The sequence below is a fragment of the Terrapene carolina genome, unplaced genomic scaffold (assembly GCF_002925995.2).
Source record: "Terrapene carolina triunguis isolate 2854851 unplaced genomic scaffold, T_m_triunguis-2.0 Scaffold42, whole genome shotgun sequence".
Classification (NCBI taxonomy): Eukaryota; Metazoa; Chordata; order Testudines; family Emydidae; genus Terrapene; species Terrapene triunguis.
The window spans coordinates 55,946,996-55,966,736 of NW_020664393.1; the positions used below are offsets into that span (position 1 = coordinate 55,946,996).

A 19,741-nucleotide genomic window follows, 5' to 3' on the forward strand; every position below is an offset into this window, starting at 1 on the left:
GAACAGGTTAGACAAACACCTCTCAGGGATGGTCTAGCTTTACTTGGTCCTGCCTCAGTGTAGGGGGCTGGACTTGATGACCTCCCAAGGTCCCTCCCAAACCTACATTTCTATGGTTCTGTGAGTTGTATTATGTGATATTAATGTATTAACTGTATTCATTTGTCCGTTTTAAGTTTCCATTTGGATCACTGTGGGGCTTTACCATGGTTTCTGCAGAAGACCAGTTTCAAAGGAAGAACATTTATGACTCATGCTACAAAAGCTATTTACAGGTGGCTCCTTTCAGATTACGTCAAGGTTAGGTAAGTGGACACACTGGTTGTTTTTATAACTCCCTCCTGAATTACTGCTCCTGTCTGTCCAGTGGGGGAAGTGTGTGAGAAATGATGCAATGACTTGGGGGGCTTTGAATGCAGTTTGTTATATCTTATATTTTTAAAAGACCACTGTCAGTTTAATAATCATATGTAATTTTCTTTAAAAGTTCACTTACTTAGGTTACTAATAACATTTAATTTATAGCATTAAAAATGAAGGAAAATACATCGAATTTACTTTTAATTATTTGTCATGTTTACTTTTTGCATTTCCTGAAGCTCTGATAAATGGAAGTAGACAAGTTAATTTCTAGTCAATTTCACTTTTAGGTGATAATGTTTGGGCTGCAAACATGAAAGGGGAATTTTGTTTGTTTATTTACTTTTTTTAAAAACCCACAAAAATCAAATTGTGTAAAAGTCCAGTGGAAATACAAGTTTATGGAAACATTTCCTTTGATCTTATAAGATGGTTTGTATAAAACCTCGACTTTTTTTGGTCCAAATTTGAACCTTTCGGCTATTTTCATAGTTTGAGATTAACAGTGAGCATGGTATTATATTTATTATATTAAATTATACATTTCAAATGTTAACTATATTGGTATTGTGTTCAAGTATATAGGATAGTTCCTTTTGGTCTAACTCCCATTCCCCAAACATATATTGCCTGAACTGTGTGTTGGGTGAGATTATTAGTAGGTAAGTCTATAGTTTATTTTTGCTCTCTTCCAGAGGCATTCATTCCCTGAAAGGTCAAACAGTAATTGTCCCTTTGCATTACTGTAATAATTATTATATAATGTCAAAAGTAAACATTAATAGAGATGAGATTGTGTCCCCGACCTGTATGCAAAATTTTACGGTGCTTTGCATATATAAGCATGTTAAGTGGCTGTAGTAGGGGAGTCTGTGGAAGCAAAGTATTTGTTTGCAGAAAGTGTTAAGCAGCTTCTTGCCTGAAGGAGGTAATATAGCAGCTTTAAAAATTTTGGATTTACCTCTTGGTGGCAGGAATTATGGGAAAGAGATACAAATTTTGGGAAAGTGGTCCTGTAATCCTTATCTAATATACTTTACTCTGAGCCCCACCTCCTGTGGCTACAGCTTGTGAGTCACTTAAGTGGAATACATGTCTGCAACTACTCAACGAAGAAGAAACTCTTACTTACTGTAACTGTAGTTCTTCGAGATGTGATGCAGACATGTATTCCACAGCAGCAGATGGACATATCGTTGTGGACTGACCACCACTGTAAGGAGTTGAACACCTGTGTCGGTACCTGTACTTGATCTTTCATTTGTTCCAGACCCTTAATATAAAGGCTTGAAAGATGTCTGATCTGTGACTGTGCCCAGGAAGTGATCCCTATGCATGAGACCTGGAGTCCTAGCAGTTGGCGGTATAATTCTATGATGGATCTCCTGTGGCTCTGGAGCAAGATGATAATTCCTGGATTTTCTGAAACCTTTCTAATAATGGGTAGATCCTTGCTATCGAGGTGGCTATTTCTGCCACTAGGCGGTTTATTCTGGTGGACGGAACCAGGGAACTTTTCTTGGCATTGATGAGGAAGCCATGCACCTGGAGGAGACTTGATTCGCTGAATATGCAGTCTTTATTCAAAGACAGGGCGATCCCCTGACGGTTTATAATGTTCCTTTTTACTTCCAAATGGTTTTGATTGTTTGAAGTTGTCTTTGATAGTTTTCCATTGACTATTCTGAGATGCAATGAGGGTTGAGAATTAAACCTTGTATTTCATCACTGGCTGATCGGAGAGAGGTGAAAACTCCCTCATACTTGAATGGGCCAGGACTGAGATATATGATTCCTGGTGACTAACTTTTGTTCCAAGACCATAAGGTATAATTTTCAATATAGTTACATTATTCCTTAGATATTACACTTGCACAAATCTTGCAATGATTATGAGTATTGATAAATTACAAGCTTTCAGGAGAGATCTCACATGCTACTTTTCATAGCTAAATACCATGGAAATGATATATTAGGTGTAGTGAGTTTGTCAGGTCTGAGATGGGAGTTGCTTATAAAGAACCCTTTGTATGTTAACACCAGTGGGCCTCTGTGTCCCAAGTAGAACCTGAAGAACATTTATTTTGGGAAACCCCCTTTAACACTGCCATATCCAGAAGATGAGACATTTCATTCTTGATCAGATTGTGTTTTACTGCATTGTTGGAATTGGGTGATTGGATGAAGAACCATTGGACTGGAGCCCACAGCTTGGGGGAATATCCCTGGCTCATTATCTTCCTTACTCATTTTTCTGTGGTCGATGAGCCATTCCTCTAGGAAATGTGAAATTCTGTCCCCTAGCTTCAGTTCTGGACAGAGGCCTACACAATCTCAGTCATAAAGTGGATTGGGTGGGTGAGCGGCCGAGGTCCCTCTGGGCTTCCCCCTGGATCTCGATTCTACTGTGTTTTCCCTTGGAGAATCTGTTGTCTCTTTGCTGGTACCGGTGTGGCTGTCCCTTCACTGTTACAAAGAGTGAAAGGAGTGCATGTGTCTGAAAGCCGATTAATGTACTCTCTCCTTAGGGCACTTAATGGGGCAGGGTGAGATTTTGCTGCACTGTCAGCCACCTCCTTCTCCAGCCTTTCTCCAAAAATGAGGGAACCTGTCAACTTGGCCAAGCATAGAACCTGCCTAGAGTGAGTGTGCACTTTCTAGGGACAGAGCCCTAGGTGGCATCTAGTTACACTAAAAGCCATGGCTCGGGCTGAGAACCCCATTGCATCTATTGAGGCATCAGCTACAAAAGCTGTTGTTCAGGAGACTTTCTTTAAAATTGAACCAAAGTCAGGGTGATCTCTTCCTTTAAGGGTTTTGAGATCTTCCAGCTAGGAAAGATGCTCCTGCAAAGCAGGGAACTGCCAGAGACACTCAGACGGTGGTGGAGGAGTCTTCAAAGTCATTTTGAGAGTAGCCTCCATCTTTCTGTCTGTGGTGTCCTTAGTATAGAACTCCCCCTCTGAAAGAATAACCATATCTCTGGCGAGGGACTCTGCGGCAGGTCAGCCTTCGGTATCAGCAATAGATCCCTTTTGGTTCTTGAATGTTATGGAGCCTGAAGTTGCTCTTGTTAATGCGCTTGCCCTTATAAGGCTTGTTCCACTCATCCCTAATCACTTCCTTGAAGAAGGAGTTAAGGGGTATCACCACCTCAGGGGTGGATTTTGAGGGGACCTATTTACTCTGAGGCTTACTCTCAAGAGCCTGCTCAGGTTGGATTTGAATTGTGGAAACAACCTTGTTGCACATAGCTTGAAATTTCTGAGGGGAGAAAAAACTTTGCTGCATTTTCCACCCATCCTGTTCACATTCAGAGCCAGACAGCTCACCTGCCTCGGTGCCCTGAGTCAAGTTGTCGGCGTCTCGTCACTTTTTGAAGCCTCTTCCTGGTCTGCACTGGGGTTCCTGGTCCATTCTTCCCCCACTGGAGTTGTGACTGCCTAGGTGGATAGGGGACTCCACCTGCCTGTTTGACTTGCAGCCCTAGGACCGGTTGGCTGGATGCAAGCTGTGCACAACTCACTCTCTGCCAAAACTAGGAAATTCACAAATAGAACACTGCTTGGATCTAATCTTGTGTTTTCTTGGCTGCTCTGCCATGCCTTCAAGGGGCAGAGGAGCTGGACAGGGCGGTGCTACAGCAGAGGCTCAGAGAGAATTAAAACCCTGAGGGAGGAGGACGAATGTCGGAGAGGGAGAACGTTGTTCTCCGCTGCTCAAAAACTGGGCAGAAGCAGCTCAAATTGAAAAAGAGCGGGATCAATAGCGACCACCACTGTCTGCTGTCATAGAGGCAGAGAAACTGGTGGCAAGTGGGAGCAAAGAGGGTCTGGCCAGTGCGTGGTGCCAAAATGCTGATCTGCCTCCATGAAGTTGCAGACAGAGGAGAGCAGCCCTGATGTCCAGGATTGTGGGAGACACTGGGCTGCTTGGTTACATGCATATATTTGTTCCTCCTTTCTTCATTATTCTTGTGTATCTTGGGAGAGGAACCATCTTTTTTTTTATGACGTTAACAGCCCTGAACATAATTTGGGAGTTCAACAAATATTAATTGTACATTTTACAATTTCACCAGATAGTTTAATTTTAAAACACAAAAGGTCAGTTAGGGAAAAAAGCTTAATGGACCAGTGTATTATGAGAGAGAAGGTGGGTGAGATAATATCTTTTATCTTCTGTTGGTGAAAGGTCAGATATTGTATCTCTATCACTCCTAATCCTCAAAGGAAACCTGCACAACACTTTCAAAAGACTAGGCTGCGAGCTTAAATTCATAACTCTGCTAGACACTAAAAATCATGGACTGAATAGAGACATTGGATTTATGGCTTATTGCAACAATCTGTAACCCACTAGCCCCCTCCTCTTTATCTTATGACAGCAGAGGTGCTAACGAGCCACTCTGTCTTAGGGCAAGTCTACACTACAGCAGGGATCGAGCTCTGAGATCAATCCACTGGTGATCGATTTAGCAGGTCTAATAAAGCCCCGCCAAATCGACTGCAGATCGCTCTCCAGTTGACCCCTGTACTCTACCCTTGACAAAAAGAGTAAGGTAAGTCGACAGGAGATTTTCTCCCATCGATCCCCCGCGGTGTAGACCCCGCGGTAACTCGACCTAAGTTATGTAGACTCCAGCCACATTATTCACGTGCTGGAATTGTGTAGAGTAGGTAGACTTACCGCAGTAGTGTAGACATAGCATTAGAATGGTGCCTTGGAATGTGAGGAAGAGAGCCTAAAACACTAACCACCTATGCTAAACAATCTGTTCCACCTTGCATTTAGCTGTGAAGCTTGGAGAACCTTTCCCAGCCCTGTAGAAGAGCTCTGTGTGTCTCAAAAGCTTGTCTTTCTCTCCAACATAGGTTGGTCCAATAAAAGATATTTTCTCATCCATCTGGTCTCTAATATCCTGGGACTGACAGGGCTACAACTATGCTGCATACAATGTATTATGAATCGTAAGACTAATATTATACAATGGTATTTACATGAATGACAGAATCTGAATCTGGGAAATACGTCATAATTAATGTATGCTAACTATCCTCCACATAGATTTAGCTAAGCAGTATGTGGTATCCCACTCCACACTGGGATCAGATGTATGATAGATATAGCTATCATTAAGTGCAGTTTTTGCTAACAGGCATAGACAGGCTTTTTTGTGTGTGAAAACTGTGTTATGATCTGGTTACTAAAGCAAGCTATAAGTTATATTTTTATTACACCCCTACCCCGATATAACGCGACCCGATATAATATGAATTCGGATCTAATGCGGTAAAGCAGTGCTCCAAGGGGGCGGGGCTGTGCATTCCGGTGGATCAAAGCAAGTTCAATATAACATGGTTTCACCTATTACGCGGTAAGATTTTTTGGCTCCTGAGGACAGCGTTATATCGAGATAGAGGTGTATTTGTATTAAAGTAGTGCCCATTGGGAACCCATTGTGCTGGTAGTACAAGACACTGCCTTGCATGAAAAAGGTAGTTTAATGTGGCCTTTCTGAATATATGACCTGTTCATACTGGTTAGGGAAATAGTGTTAGAAACCATGGCTCTAGCTGGTTCAATATTTTTAATTTGGAAGGAATCTGCAATTTTGAATGGGGATCTTGAGTTACAAAATCTATCGAAGGAGCACATCTGTAATTATTCTGTAAAGTAAACCGGTGAAACTAGCTGATACTTGGCCATTTCATTTTTATACAGCAATATTTCAGCAGATGACATGCTGTACACGGAGACAGATCTGGAAGAAAGCATGGACAAAATTGAAACCATCAACTTTCATGAAGTAAAAGAGGTGGCAGGAATCAAGTTCTGGTGTTACCACGCGGGCCACGTCCTGGGAGCAGCCATGTTTATGATTGAAATAGCTGGTGTGAAGGTATTTTTTTAGTATAGAGCAGTAACTCCTTGTCAAAAAAATTTATTATTAGTTTTTAAGCATTGGCAATGAGTTCAGAGCTCAAAATATGAAAATAGGCAAGAAACCTCAAACCAAGCACACTGGAAGACCCAGAAGGAGGCTTTGTTTTGAAGTATTATTTTTAATCAGTTATAGCTGGTGAGTGACAGCAGTTTTATTTAAGTGAGATAGTATATGTGGGCTTCGTGGAAGAGGTGAGTTTTAAGTATGTGGTCTAAGCTTGGAATGACTTAGCACAGAGATTACCAAACTGGTCTGCTGAGAGCTGGCTGATCACCTGTTGCTAGCTGTCCTTGCATCCAGTAGTTAAATTGCATTAAAAGGTAACTTAATCCATAAATACTTTACTTTCCCATATCTGTCTGTCTATCTAGGAACTTCACTAGCCTCCATCACCATAGTACTATAGTGCCTCACATTAATTAATTAATCTTCACAACACCCTTGTGAGGTAGGGAAATATTCTTTTTCCCATTTTTATGTACAGGGAGCTGAAGCACAGAAAAATTAAATAATTTGTCCAAGGTTATACAACAAGTCTGTGGCCGAATCAGATGTCAAGCAGAGATTTGTGAGTCCCAGTTCAGTATCTGGACAGGAAAACCAATCTTCCTCCCTATAAGCAATTTCTAAAATGTCCACAGGCACACTAAGAAGTGATCACAAATGGGAGAGGAAATGTTTTGTGTAGTTGCAAATGGAAGGTGGTGATCCACAAGGTAATTTCCCTATTAAGATATAGTTTACATTATGAAAGTTTGAAAACCTATGGCTTAGCAAGATTCAGAAAGGGTTAAGAACATATATTGAGAAGACTCTGGTTAAATAGCTAGAATAAAAATGAGAAGAGATAGTGGTCTTCTTGCTGATCATCACTTGGTGGGGGAAGAAACAGCCTTTCTTCTGTTGTGTGTATTGCTCAAATTATTATTTTTTATATGCATTATGTTCTGTGCTTTCTCTTGAAGCATGTGGTATAGGCTACAGGATAGCAAGCTACACAGACCATTTATCTTTTCCACTGCTGGTCATCTGTGTTCTTATTCAAGCTTTTGAGCATGATTTGTATTTAAACTCTCTTCAAATGAGTGATTGTAGGATACAGCATGTTGAAGTTATGAAGTGAAAATCCTGTAATTCACTCTGTTTGGGGCTCAATTTGCCCTTCACTATGCAGTTAGGAATTGATCTGAGAGGGACCAATGAATTGGAGAGCAGGATAAAGACCTTAGAGAAAGCATTTTAAATTATGGGTTTTCCTTTAAAAATAAGTGTGCAGTTTTCTCAGTTTAAAGTAATAATGTGGAAATATCAGTCTTTAGTACAACATAAGCTAATTAAAATAGTTCCTGTTGAGGGTTGTTCATTATGCTGATATTCTCAAATGGAAGCTCTTGAGTTTTTTAAGTTTTTAATGGCTTGTGTACTGGTGCAAAACTCTAAAAATGTCACTTTTGTAACAGAAAGGAGGAACTACAAAAATGTTGATACTTATGTTTATAGCTACGTATATATACTGCTTGAAATCTTTCAGTCATTGCAATTAGGATTTGTTTATTGTCTTCATAATAAAACATATAAGCACAATGTATTTATCAAAGCAGTCTTCAATACATTCAAAACATTTGAACCTTTTATTATAAATCCTTGAATAGTAGCTTTGCTAAAATATTAAACTTTTCCTCTACAAAACATGTTGTTAATATATTTTTGCTGACTTAGTCATTCTGTCTCATTACATATCTATTATTTTTCTTTCTCTGTCACAGCTTTTATATACAGGTGATTTCTCAAGACAGGAAGACAGACACCTGATGGCAGCTGAGATTCCTAATATTAAACCTGATATTCTTATCATTGTAAGTTTCGCACTGTGATTTCTTTAAATTAGTAGTTGGGAGTGTCTAGAAGGAATTACGAAGATCTGAAGTGAGTGTCAAAATAAAGGTAGAAGCTTGATGGTGACATGTAACTTTAGCAATGTGCATTATGTGTCCCTTACAGCCAGGCTGCAGGGGAAATCCAATACAGTATTTAGCATATAATAACTTCTGTATAGTGTGTTTCAGGCCAGTGTCAAAGCACTGTCCAAAGCTCTGTGTCACTTCTCTAACCTGTGTAAGCCCCAACTTTGTCCCAGAGGTGTGCTCAGAAACCTGCTAGAACAGGAGTAGCACAAGAAGGAAGTCATTCCAACCACAACAGTTGAAGCTACAGCAGGGAATATGGGCAGTACACAGATTAATACCCCTTTTCTTGCAAGAAGTGTTGAGGGACTTTTAATGAATACACATAGAAAAGACCTTGTTTTTACACCTCTGCAAGAGAGCATCTCCAGCATCATAGTGCCTCCTACCAGCATAATGTTGCATTGGTTCAGTGTTGATTCAAAGAAAAGAGTGGAATCTGGTACTTTACCTTTGGGATTACATATAGATTCTGTCGACAGTTTATAGTTAGGGCCCTACCAATTTCACAGCTGTGAAAAATGTGTCAAGGACTGTGAAATAAGCCCTTCCCCATGAAATCTGATCTCCTCCTTGCTGCTGGGAGCGCCCCAACCAGGGGGCTCCTAGCTGTGAGTCCTTGCAGGGCTGAGGAGGACAGGACTTATCTTTTTCTTGCATGGCAGCTGAGAGGGAGAGGGAGATCAGACCCACCTCCGAGTGCCTGCTCCTGCTGCAGGAAGCTCCCTGCCCAGATCCGGAGGCTCCTGCAGCTGGAGGAAACTTGTGGAGGTGGGTACGATCTCCCCCTGCTCCTGGAGGCGCCCCAGCCAGAGGGCTCCTGGCTGTGAGTACCTGCTGGGCTGGAGGCAGGGCAGGACTTGTCCTTCGTTTGCATGGCAGCTCTGGGGTTGTGGAAAGAGGGGGGGGGGAGATCAGACCCACTTCCAGGTACCTTTTGGGTTGGGAACCCCACAATTATAACACTGAAATTTCAGATGTAAACAGCTGCAAACGTAAAATTGACCAATTTTACAACCCTCTGGCTATGAAATTGATCAAAATGGACCATGACTTTGTTAGGGGCCCTATTTATAGTGTTATGAGCTGCCTTTCTGCTGAAGAAATACCTTAAGGCTCCAGACTGAGACCTTGTCTAGACTGTGGATTTGCCCTGATTTCAGCCACTGGCGTAGCTGCATTCTTACAACTCTTAGTTTGTGCTGGTGGAGTTTATCCTAGTTTCAGGCAGGGTAAAGAGCAGCTTTGCCTGTCTACACTAGGGATTTTCACTGGTGAAGCTGCATTGGTGGCTGGCCACAAATGGCTGAAATCAGGGCAAATCCCTAATGCAGACAAGGCTTTAAAGAAAGGGAGGGTGGGTCACCTCAGTGCACCAAAGTACAGCTCTGGCTACCAAGTCAGGTTCTTCTGCTGTTGTAGTTTTGTCTCTGAGAGTCAACAATGCTTGTGTATTTGTTTTACACATTCGGATGAGCATTTCTGGTTTGGGAAAAGCAGCATTTAAAAAACAACCCTGAGAATAGTATCAAAATGCTAGTCTTCTCTCTGCTGCCAGAGTCTGTCCTTACAAACAGCCTCTGTTTTCACAGCAATTTTCTAGTTGTTGTTGTTTTTTAAAGCAAACTTAGTACCTGAATTCAATGCACTCGTTCTTCCTACAATTCATGTCTTGAGCAAAATCAAATGAGGCTCATATATGTGATGCATTTACAGTAGGATGGAAGAATTAACTGTGAATAGAAGTTCTGTTTCAATAAGATAACCTCAATATTCTGGTCAGCATTTTCTTGTTGACTTCAGAGAAGAGTATAATACAGTGGTAGGCAAACTGCGGTCTATATATGGCCCATCAGGGTAATCTGATTGCGGGCCATGAGACGTTGACTGTCCGCAGGCATGGCCCCCCGCAGCTCCCAGTGGCCGCGGTTCGCCATTGTTTTAATAATAGCTCTGTATGTACTTTACTACTTAGGAATCCACCTATGGTACCCATATTCATGAAAAAAGGGAAGAGCGAGAAGCAAGATTCTGTAACACTGTTCATGATATTGTAAACAGAGGAGGTAGAGGTCTTATTCCCGTCTTTGCCTTGGGTCGCGCTCAAGAGCTGCTTTTGATCTTAGGTATGTATCTTCACATCATTTAACACTGAATGAGCAAAATACAGTGGAAATTTTTTAATGGCTGTCCTTTTATGTACAATAAGTTTGTATGTATTTATTTATTTAAACAAGTCTTTCAACACCTTTGCAGTGAGCTAATGACTTAAAAATCCCAGGGTGACTTGATTTAAATCAAGGTGACTTAAATCACCAAATGGAAAGCCTGGATTTAAATAATTGATTTTAATCAACTTTTCCATTTGTACTTCAATTAGTGTCTAAAGAAAGGTGCATTCTCATTCGTTGACGTACCCATTAAAGCATGTTGATTTGCAACTAAATAGATCCTTTGCACAAGATTTGGAACATCTTTTTACTACAAAAGACTGTATACTATATCATTACTTAAGCAAATATATATTTTAATATTTTCTGATTCTTATTAATTGTATATTTTTAGTATGTTAGAAAATTGTGAATGATGTATTACTTATTTACTAGATAACTAGCCTTTTGGTCATGTTTTGTGTCAAACTGCATTAGGATTGTAATTAGAATTTAATTAAACACACAAAACAGCATATAAAATGTATTTGTATTAAACAAAACAACCTTTAATGTTTTGGATACATAAACTTCTCTTATCAAGACATATTTCACATTTACAACTAATGAGTTATTAAAGAAACAGGGATTCTGTAGCCAGTGAACTAAACTGATTATTTCAGAACACCCTGGGAAATTTTTCAAATAGGCCTAAATGCAAGTTACTGGAGCTTAACTTCCTACTCATCTACGTCCCTTAAAAATGAGACAAGTCACTTAAGTTATGTCAAAGTTAGACTCAGGACTCACAGTTTGTCAGACCACTCTGTTTTATTAGCACAGTGCTCTGCTAATAACACCCAGATAATCTGAGCACCATCCAAGACCCACACTACCTTATTTTATACAGATAAAAAGGGCGCGAACTTAACAATAGAACAAAGCGGGAACATGAGATTGATTTTTCTATTTGATCCCAGTCGAGAAAAAATTCATATCCCCATACCCGGCCCGCCACTCTTTAGTTTTGTTCGAATAATCCCATACACCATTGGCCTCAATATGCTGACGGCAACGGCTTTTTTCCCAGATCCAGCCCTGTCCCATTACACACCCAACACCAATGACCTTTTCCCTCCACCACACTTATCCATTTAGATACATTTATTCCCACTGCTTCCCAAGTGTCATTGCTGTTCCACGTTTTGTTAAACGGGCGAGGTCCTCCAGTGAGGTCTGGGGAGTTGAGTGGGGTTGCCAGGACAGGAACTGCAGTTTGAGAGTGTGCTGGGATGTGGCTGCAGACCCAGCATTTAGAAATATTAAGGGTCTGAGCTATCCACACTTGCTGCTGGATAAAAGAATTGTCATCGTGGACTCCCCAGACCTTAAGACACCGGCAGCCGAGGAACAAGCGCCACCAGAGGCGCATGTTGGAGGCAAGTCCCTTCTGGTTCTGACAACCTCAACTGAGGGAACCACAGTCACCGTTTTACGTCCACCAGGCAGCAGGCGCTAGGTTCGCTACTGCTTCTTTTTGGGCCTTGCTTTAGGTCATCGTCTGCTTCTGGCAACCCTTATGAGAGCGTAGATTGTAAGGTATTGCAGGCTGTTCCTCTATGTCTTCTTCTGGAGTCAAAATTGACTCTGCGTGGTCCTGAGGTGATGATTGGTTCGCTGGGGGTGGTGCCTTCTTACACTGCAAAGCATGTATCCACGCTGCTTTGCCAGACAGTTTAACAGCCGTCTGGGTAGTAAGCAGTACCTGATGATTCTTTGATGTCCTTTAAGTCTCTTTACTACTTCTTCCTTGACTCTGGCTATAACAATGGCCTTCACACCTTATCTTTTCCTGATGCATACATTCCTCATTCACACAGATTGAGAATACAAACAGTAGTATTTTATATCGAGCAAAAAGGCATTGCAAATTAAACCTTGCTAAGTTTTACAATCAATAACTAAGACAATTTACATTGAGACCCAGGCCTTCAATGTTCCTCTAATCTACTTAACATAGACACAGTAGAGAATCCTGTCTCTTACTTACTAAACCTTAAAACAAAGAAATGTATATTTAACTAGAGTGCCTACTTTGTAATACATATAGGAAACCATAGTAGACATTATAACTTATCCTAAAACAAAAGGGTGACCATAATCAGTCATAAGGATTGTTTTGGTCTGTCATTCCTTTCTGCTATTCAAAAAGGGTGGCTGACAGGATGAAATCAAATCATATATTAATTCTCATAGTACATTATAAAATCCAGCTCCTACATATCCCCCTTTTGACACTAAGATTATTAATCGCCAGTGTCACTTCTTATTTAGTTCGCGTAATAGAAAATACTGGGAGGTGATTTGGGCCAGTGGCTCTAGCTTTGCATACATTTATTTTATCCAACAGCACATTTCAAACATTCCAATTAAACACATACAATTTAAAACCAAAAACAATTAGGGTTAGTAACATTAGTATGCCAGTAGTTGTGGGAGAGCATTCAGAAAATATGTTACACCAATGTCTTTCTGCAGTGGCAATTCTTAACATGTTCCCATTTGCGTGTATAATATGAATGGTTCGGTTTTCCACATTGCCTTCTTGTTTTGTTTTGTTTTTTTCTAGGAACTATGTTACCTTTTTACCTTTTAACAGATGATTGGTAACTTTCTGCCATTCAATGCCAAGATTGATAGAGAACTCAGCTAAATCAGTGCTTACAGTAAGCTGAGATTTTGGATTCAAAGCCATCAGCAGACACAATTAACTTTTACCAGAGTTTTGATTACTTTTAACTCTTGCTTTCAAAACACACAGAGATCTGAAAAAGAGAAAACAATCTATTGTGGCTCCATTGGAGCCCTGATAGGATTTTAATTAAGTAGCATGTTTCGTTTGCATTTCTTTCACCCCTTCTATAATATACACTGCACATGTCCTGGGGAAAATGCACATTCCTTCTATAGTTTAACTTTTATACATATCAATCATGTACCCTTATCGAAGTGACAGTCTGATTACACAGAGCCATCCCAAGGCTCAGTGTTTCTTTCTTTTTTTTTTTTTTATACCTCTTTTCTCTTCTTTTTTTTTACAAAAAAAACAAACAAAAATAATTCAGAATCTCTTCCTATTCTCCTGATTTTGACTGCCCTGTTGCAGCCATAACTTGGTCTTTATTTAAAAACATTTTAAATTTTGTAAAGAATCAAGTTACCCCTTAAGGGTTAAATCCCAAATCCCAAAGCCAACCAACACTGATTACCTGTGTCTGGCAAAAAGGTCTGTCAGTTTTGCAACTTTGAATTAAAGAGTCAAATGGATTTTTAGTGGCATTATAAACAAATCAAAACCAATTTATCTTAAACCTACAAAACAGGAGTTTTACAAACCAGGTGTGTTGGTTTAGGTTCTTAGAACCTCACATATTTCCACAGACAGATACATACACATTTTCTTTTCCTTAACATCCCTTTTACACTGCTTTGTTTTTACATAGCTGTATATAGATTACATTACCTTTATACATTTGTGGCAGTTAAGTTTCAATAGAACCCCCCCCCCTCCTTATGTTTTTTAGCAAATTTGACTAAATTGTTTATAGTCAAATGATTTTAATTAGACAGACATTCCTCTGGAAAAGGGCCCATTTTTCCTTTAGAATGGCTGCAAAGAAACCAAGAATTCTTTTAACAAGGTCCTTAACATTTTTACAAGGTTTAACTGCTTAATTCTTTCCAGCCTTTGTAGAGTTAACTTTTCACTCTCTTTCCTTAAATCACTTGTTTATCTCCCAAAATGACACCTTTATCAACTCAGATTTCACCATTTTAAGTATTGTTCCAGGGGTTCATGCTTGCACTTACTGCTTTTCTTACTCCTGACACTATGCCCTTAGGGCTTCCAACCTGTTTTTCAGTTTCTTTATCTGTTGCTTGCCTGCTTGTCTGGGTCCGATCCAGCTTTTTCCAATGAACCGTTTTTGTGAGTGATACTGTGGTCATTTCACAATTTTGAAAGAAATGTTTAAGGAAGGGGACCAGGAAGGGTGGGGACTAGTTGAGGAGCCCACCCTCCTTGCTGAATTGGTAGTGGAACACTAAAGAATCAGTTTCTGAGGCAGACAATGAAGGGGAACAGAACAAGGGGCTTTTTGTCCTTTTTACAATGAGATGGGAGTATGGAGGGGGTTGGGATCGATTTGGTTTTTTTTTGTTTGGTTGGTTTTTTCCGGAGAATGGGGTAAAGGGGAGCGCTCGATCTGGTGGTGGGAGAGGAGGCTTTTAACTTAGCTTTTAACTTATTATTTGAATATTTGAGAGAGGCGAGTTTTGATTTTGTCCACCTACGATTTGCCTCTTCCCACCACTGCATGAAACAATTAACCTCTCCTTTAGCCAATTTAGTTTTAGGTTGGCCGAGTTTGTCCTTTAAGACATCCACTAGGTCTTTGTTCCAAGATTTTAACAGTGGCCACTGAGTTTTGGGATTCCCCTGAGTTAGCCTAGACCATTTTTCCAGAAATTTACAGGAGTCTGGACCCTTCCTAAAATACATAAAATGAGCTGGCGTCCCTTTAGGGAACTGCCCCGACTTAGACGTCTGGTTACCCATACAGGAGGACTTTACACACACCAATCACACAAGAAGGAAATTCGAGTTTGTCAGAGCAATGCCTGGTGCAACACACAAAAGGAGCCCACAGGCTACTGCCTCAATCGCCCTTGCTTTCACACCAAGGGTTTTACCCAAGGCACGGTGCGGCTGCGATTGTGCAGATTTCACTCACTCAGACCGCGGGGACAGGAACCCCTTGGTCGGCCGATCCCCAGACAGAGATGGCACCCAGACTCAAACACTCCACAGGAGGACGGATAGAGACAGAGACAGGACAGTCCTCAGTCCGGACAAAACACAGAAATAACTACCTGACCAGATTCCTGATGTCAGATCCCGGGATCCCTACCAGAAGAGAGTGGGAACCAACAGGTTCGATGGTGTAGACTTCACTGTGGTCGTGCGCCCTTCTGTTCAGGAGGAGGACCACTCGGGCCAAATGCCCAGGTGCCGGCTGCCACAGTCGTCCTACAAAAACGGTCAGGAATCACACGGCCCCAGTGAAGACGGTTGCCATCTCGGTGGAACCTCCAAATTGTCAAAGTTAGACTCAGGACTCTCAGTTTGTCAGACCACTCTGTTTTATTAGCACAGCGCTCTGCTAATAACACCCAGATAATGTGAGCCCCATCCAAGACCCACACTACCTTATTTTATACAGATAAAAAGGGCGCGAACTTAACAAGAGAACAAAGAAAGCAGAACTGACAAGTTTACCCGAGGCTAGACATACATATTCAATTTTCTTACTAACTTTTACAGATCTCCAGCTGATGTTTCACCATTAGCTTAAGCGGACTCATTGTTTATGCCTTAATGTTCCTTTTCCTGACACCTGTATTTCAGCATTCCTTATTTCTGCTTAAAGGTACATACAGCATTTCTTTAATCCATTCTATTTTTACAATATAATTCATTCTACTTTCACAGTTACTTAGGCTTTTAGATCTCATCCCGTCCCTTCTTGTTTTTATTCATAGACTAGAAGAGGGAGACAACTTTTCCTGTTTTTTTAACTCCCAATCAACTTCTCAACTTTGAATTAATTAATTCAGATTAAGAAAATATTCTTTCTGTGCCTACAGAAGCGACTACTGTTGTCAGATACTGGTTTAGCACTTCAACAAATTCTGGTTCCAGGAGCTTAGCTAGAGATTTCCACCAATTCAGTGCTGTGACTTTCTTACAAACATCATCAGCAAACATGTTCTGCTTGAATGATTCACCTCCAGTTCTGAAATTTATTATGGGTGGCATGATTGATGGGTGATTATTAGATGCCCATGTTATAGCAGCAGCATCTTCTACCCTGGTACGTTGGGTTGAGAATATTGGCAAGAAAATGAGGAGGAGTAAATGCTTGATCCATCTGCTTCTTTACTGCCTGCAATTTAACTTTGTGGTTGGTATTTCTTTCTTCAATGTCTCTTGAAGTTCTTTCCAAATTTCAACAGTGTCGGCAATATTATAGCAATCGTTCTGCAATTTGTCCAAGGCTATGGAAATAGGTTTCAATATATTCAGCATATCTACTACATTTCTCTTTAGTCCAATGGTGACTACTTGGCTGTTCCATCGATTCTGTCACAATTTTCTTCACAAATTATCATCAGAATAGGCCAGTTCATAATAAATAGCTCAAAACAGTCAGCCACTGAATTCCATCTTGGGGGACAATTAAATTTGGATCCTCCAGTTCTGTTCAGTGAAGCTGAAGCAAAGTGGTTGTTACGGACGTATTTTGCAATTTCAATAGCATTCTCCTTTATTCCTGGAGTTGTACTTAAGTCTTTGGCTAAAAGATGCATCAAATGAACACTGAACCGTATGTTATAAATTTCAGGTTCCCTTCATTATCTTCTAGGTTTCTTCTCATCTTTGCTACATTTACAGTGATAAAGCTACACATCTGACACTTGAATTTTTGTTCAGTTTGTTATAGCTTTTACTGCTACTTTGTATGTATTCTGCTGTATGGGCATTTCCTTTTGTATCAGTTGTTTCTGTAAGACAGACTTCTTTTATTCCTCTCCACCTTCTGTTGTCACACAAGCACATACTACTGGATCATTGTATACATTTTTCCACCCATCAAGACTAAAAATAATGAATTTCCCACCAATGTTTTTTGCACATTGTTCAAGTTCCCTCACACACTGTATCCAGCACCCTTCCAGCAATGTCTGCTCTGCCGGATGATGTGTAGCCTGGTCATGATGATTGAATCATGCAAATGAAATATTTGCTCTGAACAAGATGAAAGGTTGAATTTGTTGAATAAATTAACTGAGCGGTCTTTTCATCGATGGAGTCTTGCTGGAATCTGCTGGTCCTGATTACAAACTCATCCATGGTTTTACTGGATGATGAGGAAAGTCTTTCTTTTGATAGAGGTAATACTGTCTGAAGTATATTCAGTTGCGGCACTGCTGGTGGTTGCAGCACATGACTTCGAAATTGTAGACATTGCAGATGATGGATGTTCATAACCCCTATGTCTAAGCTGGAGCCTGAAACAAAATGGTAAAAAAAAGTCTCTCTCGCTGAGCATTACTCAGTGTAGTGCTTTAAAGCAAATGAGATTAAGTGAAAGAGTCCTCCTACTGCAGCTGTTTTCACACTGTTTAAATGGTCTGATTTATTCTAAACCCTGTTTTATAGGGAATATAATTAATAAATCATAAGGATTATCTAAATCTGTTTAAACGCTTATACCAGCAGTATACCAAACAGCTTGAAAAATTCTTTTTAAATGTTAACATTTATTAAATGCATAATGAAACTTCACTTTCAATCAGGAAATCTTCACCTAGGATATTTGATTATATTAAGCAATAAAAAATCATTTCAGAAATCTGGCAGTAACTGTAAAAATGTAACTGATAAATGCACCCACAACAAAATAACATACCAATTAATATTTTGAACACAAATATTGAAATATTGAAATTCATCTGTTATTCAACCAAAACACAAATGTATGACCATAATCTGTTATCAGTTGCTAGCATAGTAAAACATGATAGACAGTCCATAAGACTGGTGCAAAAATAAGTTTAATAACCAGTTGATCCAAATTGTTCAGACATGTCTATATCATCTTCAAAGTCATGGCCTTCTGAGGAGCATTTTTCATAATGTTTCATTCTGACAGCCAGGCCTTGCGTCTCCTTGTTGCACTATTTCCATTTGGCACTTGTTCCTTTTTTACCTTGAGGTACAGGAATTTCTTGAAAATATCCCCAAATAGTCTTCTATAGCCTGCAGTCATGGCAGGTTTTTTTTTCTCCAGTACTCAGATGTTGAAACACTAGAGGCTACAGTCTGAAGAATGCTATCCCTTCTTCTCAGAGACCTGCTTTGAAACCAGTGTTGCTCCTTTCTGGTTGCACTTTCTGCTCCTTCTCCCTTGTTACATAATTCCCCCACCCATGTCCAGAAAAACAAAAGAACTAACAACAGTCCAAGACTTCTGCTCAGGTTACCCACATGCCTTTTGCACTGCAATATTTTAGTTGTTCAGAGAGTGAGGGGGAGGCAGTTCAGACGTTAATTGATTTCTGTTTCTATCTCTGTCTATGTACACATGCAAGGAGACAGCAAGGCCATTTACTTAAAGTGCCAAGAACCATCCAGAAGTAAAGGCTGGCAGTTACTGGGCAGATCAGTGATTTTGCATGAGTAGGACAGTAAGTTTCCATGGAGGGTGGGAGTCATACATATTCATAATTTGCAAACTGAGCCAGTCAGAGCTCACGTAGGGAGAAGCTATAAAATAGGAGTATGAGATCACACAGTGGATGATCGGGGGGCATGGATCAATGTTCACATTGCATTTCCTGTCAGTACCTGGCCCAAGCTGGGGAAGCTAATGACCCAACTACTGGACCAAATTCAGTGATGAATCCTGGTCACGTGCCACCTGAGGCACATTGCACATACGCTAAGACAAGTGGATAATCCTGTTGACATACGTGATGGTGTCTCTTGGAGTCAGAACATAAGAATGGCCATACTGGGTCAGACCAAAGGTCCATCCAGCCAAGTATCCTGTCTGCCGACAGTGGCCAATGCCAGGTGCCCCAGAGGGAGTGAACCTAACAGGTAATGATCAAGTGATTTCTCTCCTGCCATCCATCTCCACCCTCTGACAAACAGAGGCTAGGGATACCATTCCTTACCCATCCTGGCTAATAGCCATTAATGGACTTAACCTCCATGAATTTATCTAGTTCTCTTTTAAACCCTGTTATAGTCCTAGCCTTCAGAACCTCCTCAGGCTAGGAGTTCCACAGGTTGACTGTGCACTGTGTGAAGAAGAACTTCCTTTTATTTGTTTTAAACCTGCTGCCCATTTTAACTCAGTTCAGCATTTAAATCTGGTGCTTATTCTCAGAATAAGTTATTGATCTGCGTAAATGTAGACTGGAAGTTCAGGCCTATGGGTGTACATTAGGTATGAGTTATATTTTTCTATATTCTACAATTCCATTATTTATATATTTTGTTACAGTTGGTCATGTTTGGGGGGGGAGTTGTAACAAAGGATATTTAAAATATAAATTTAAAAAATCTAATATAACCATTAATTTGTAGTTCTTTGTTCTCTATTTCCTATACATGACATTAGTATGCCTCTTAAAAAAGAGAGAAATAAAAAAAGAAAATACATCAACTAAAACTAGACACACAAGGGGGT

The 19,741-nt window shown here is 40.2% G+C and overlaps 1 protein-coding gene across 1 annotated transcript in view; it reads left to right on the top strand.

Moving 5' to 3' along the window:
- Window positions 1-19,741, top strand: part of CPSF3 (cleavage and polyadenylation specific factor 3) — a 65,550-nt gene that overhangs the window by 12,739 nt on the left and 33,070 nt on the right. Inside the window, exons 4-7 of the mRNA XM_026655346.1 lie at window positions 177-305; window positions 6,085-6,262; window positions 8,074-8,163; window positions 10,247-10,397. Coding sequence (XP_026511131.1) covers window positions 177-305; window positions 6,085-6,262; window positions 8,074-8,163; window positions 10,247-10,397 — 548 coding nt within the window. The remainder of the gene's footprint in view (window positions 1-176; window positions 306-6,084; window positions 6,263-8,073; window positions 8,164-10,246; window positions 10,398-19,741) is intronic.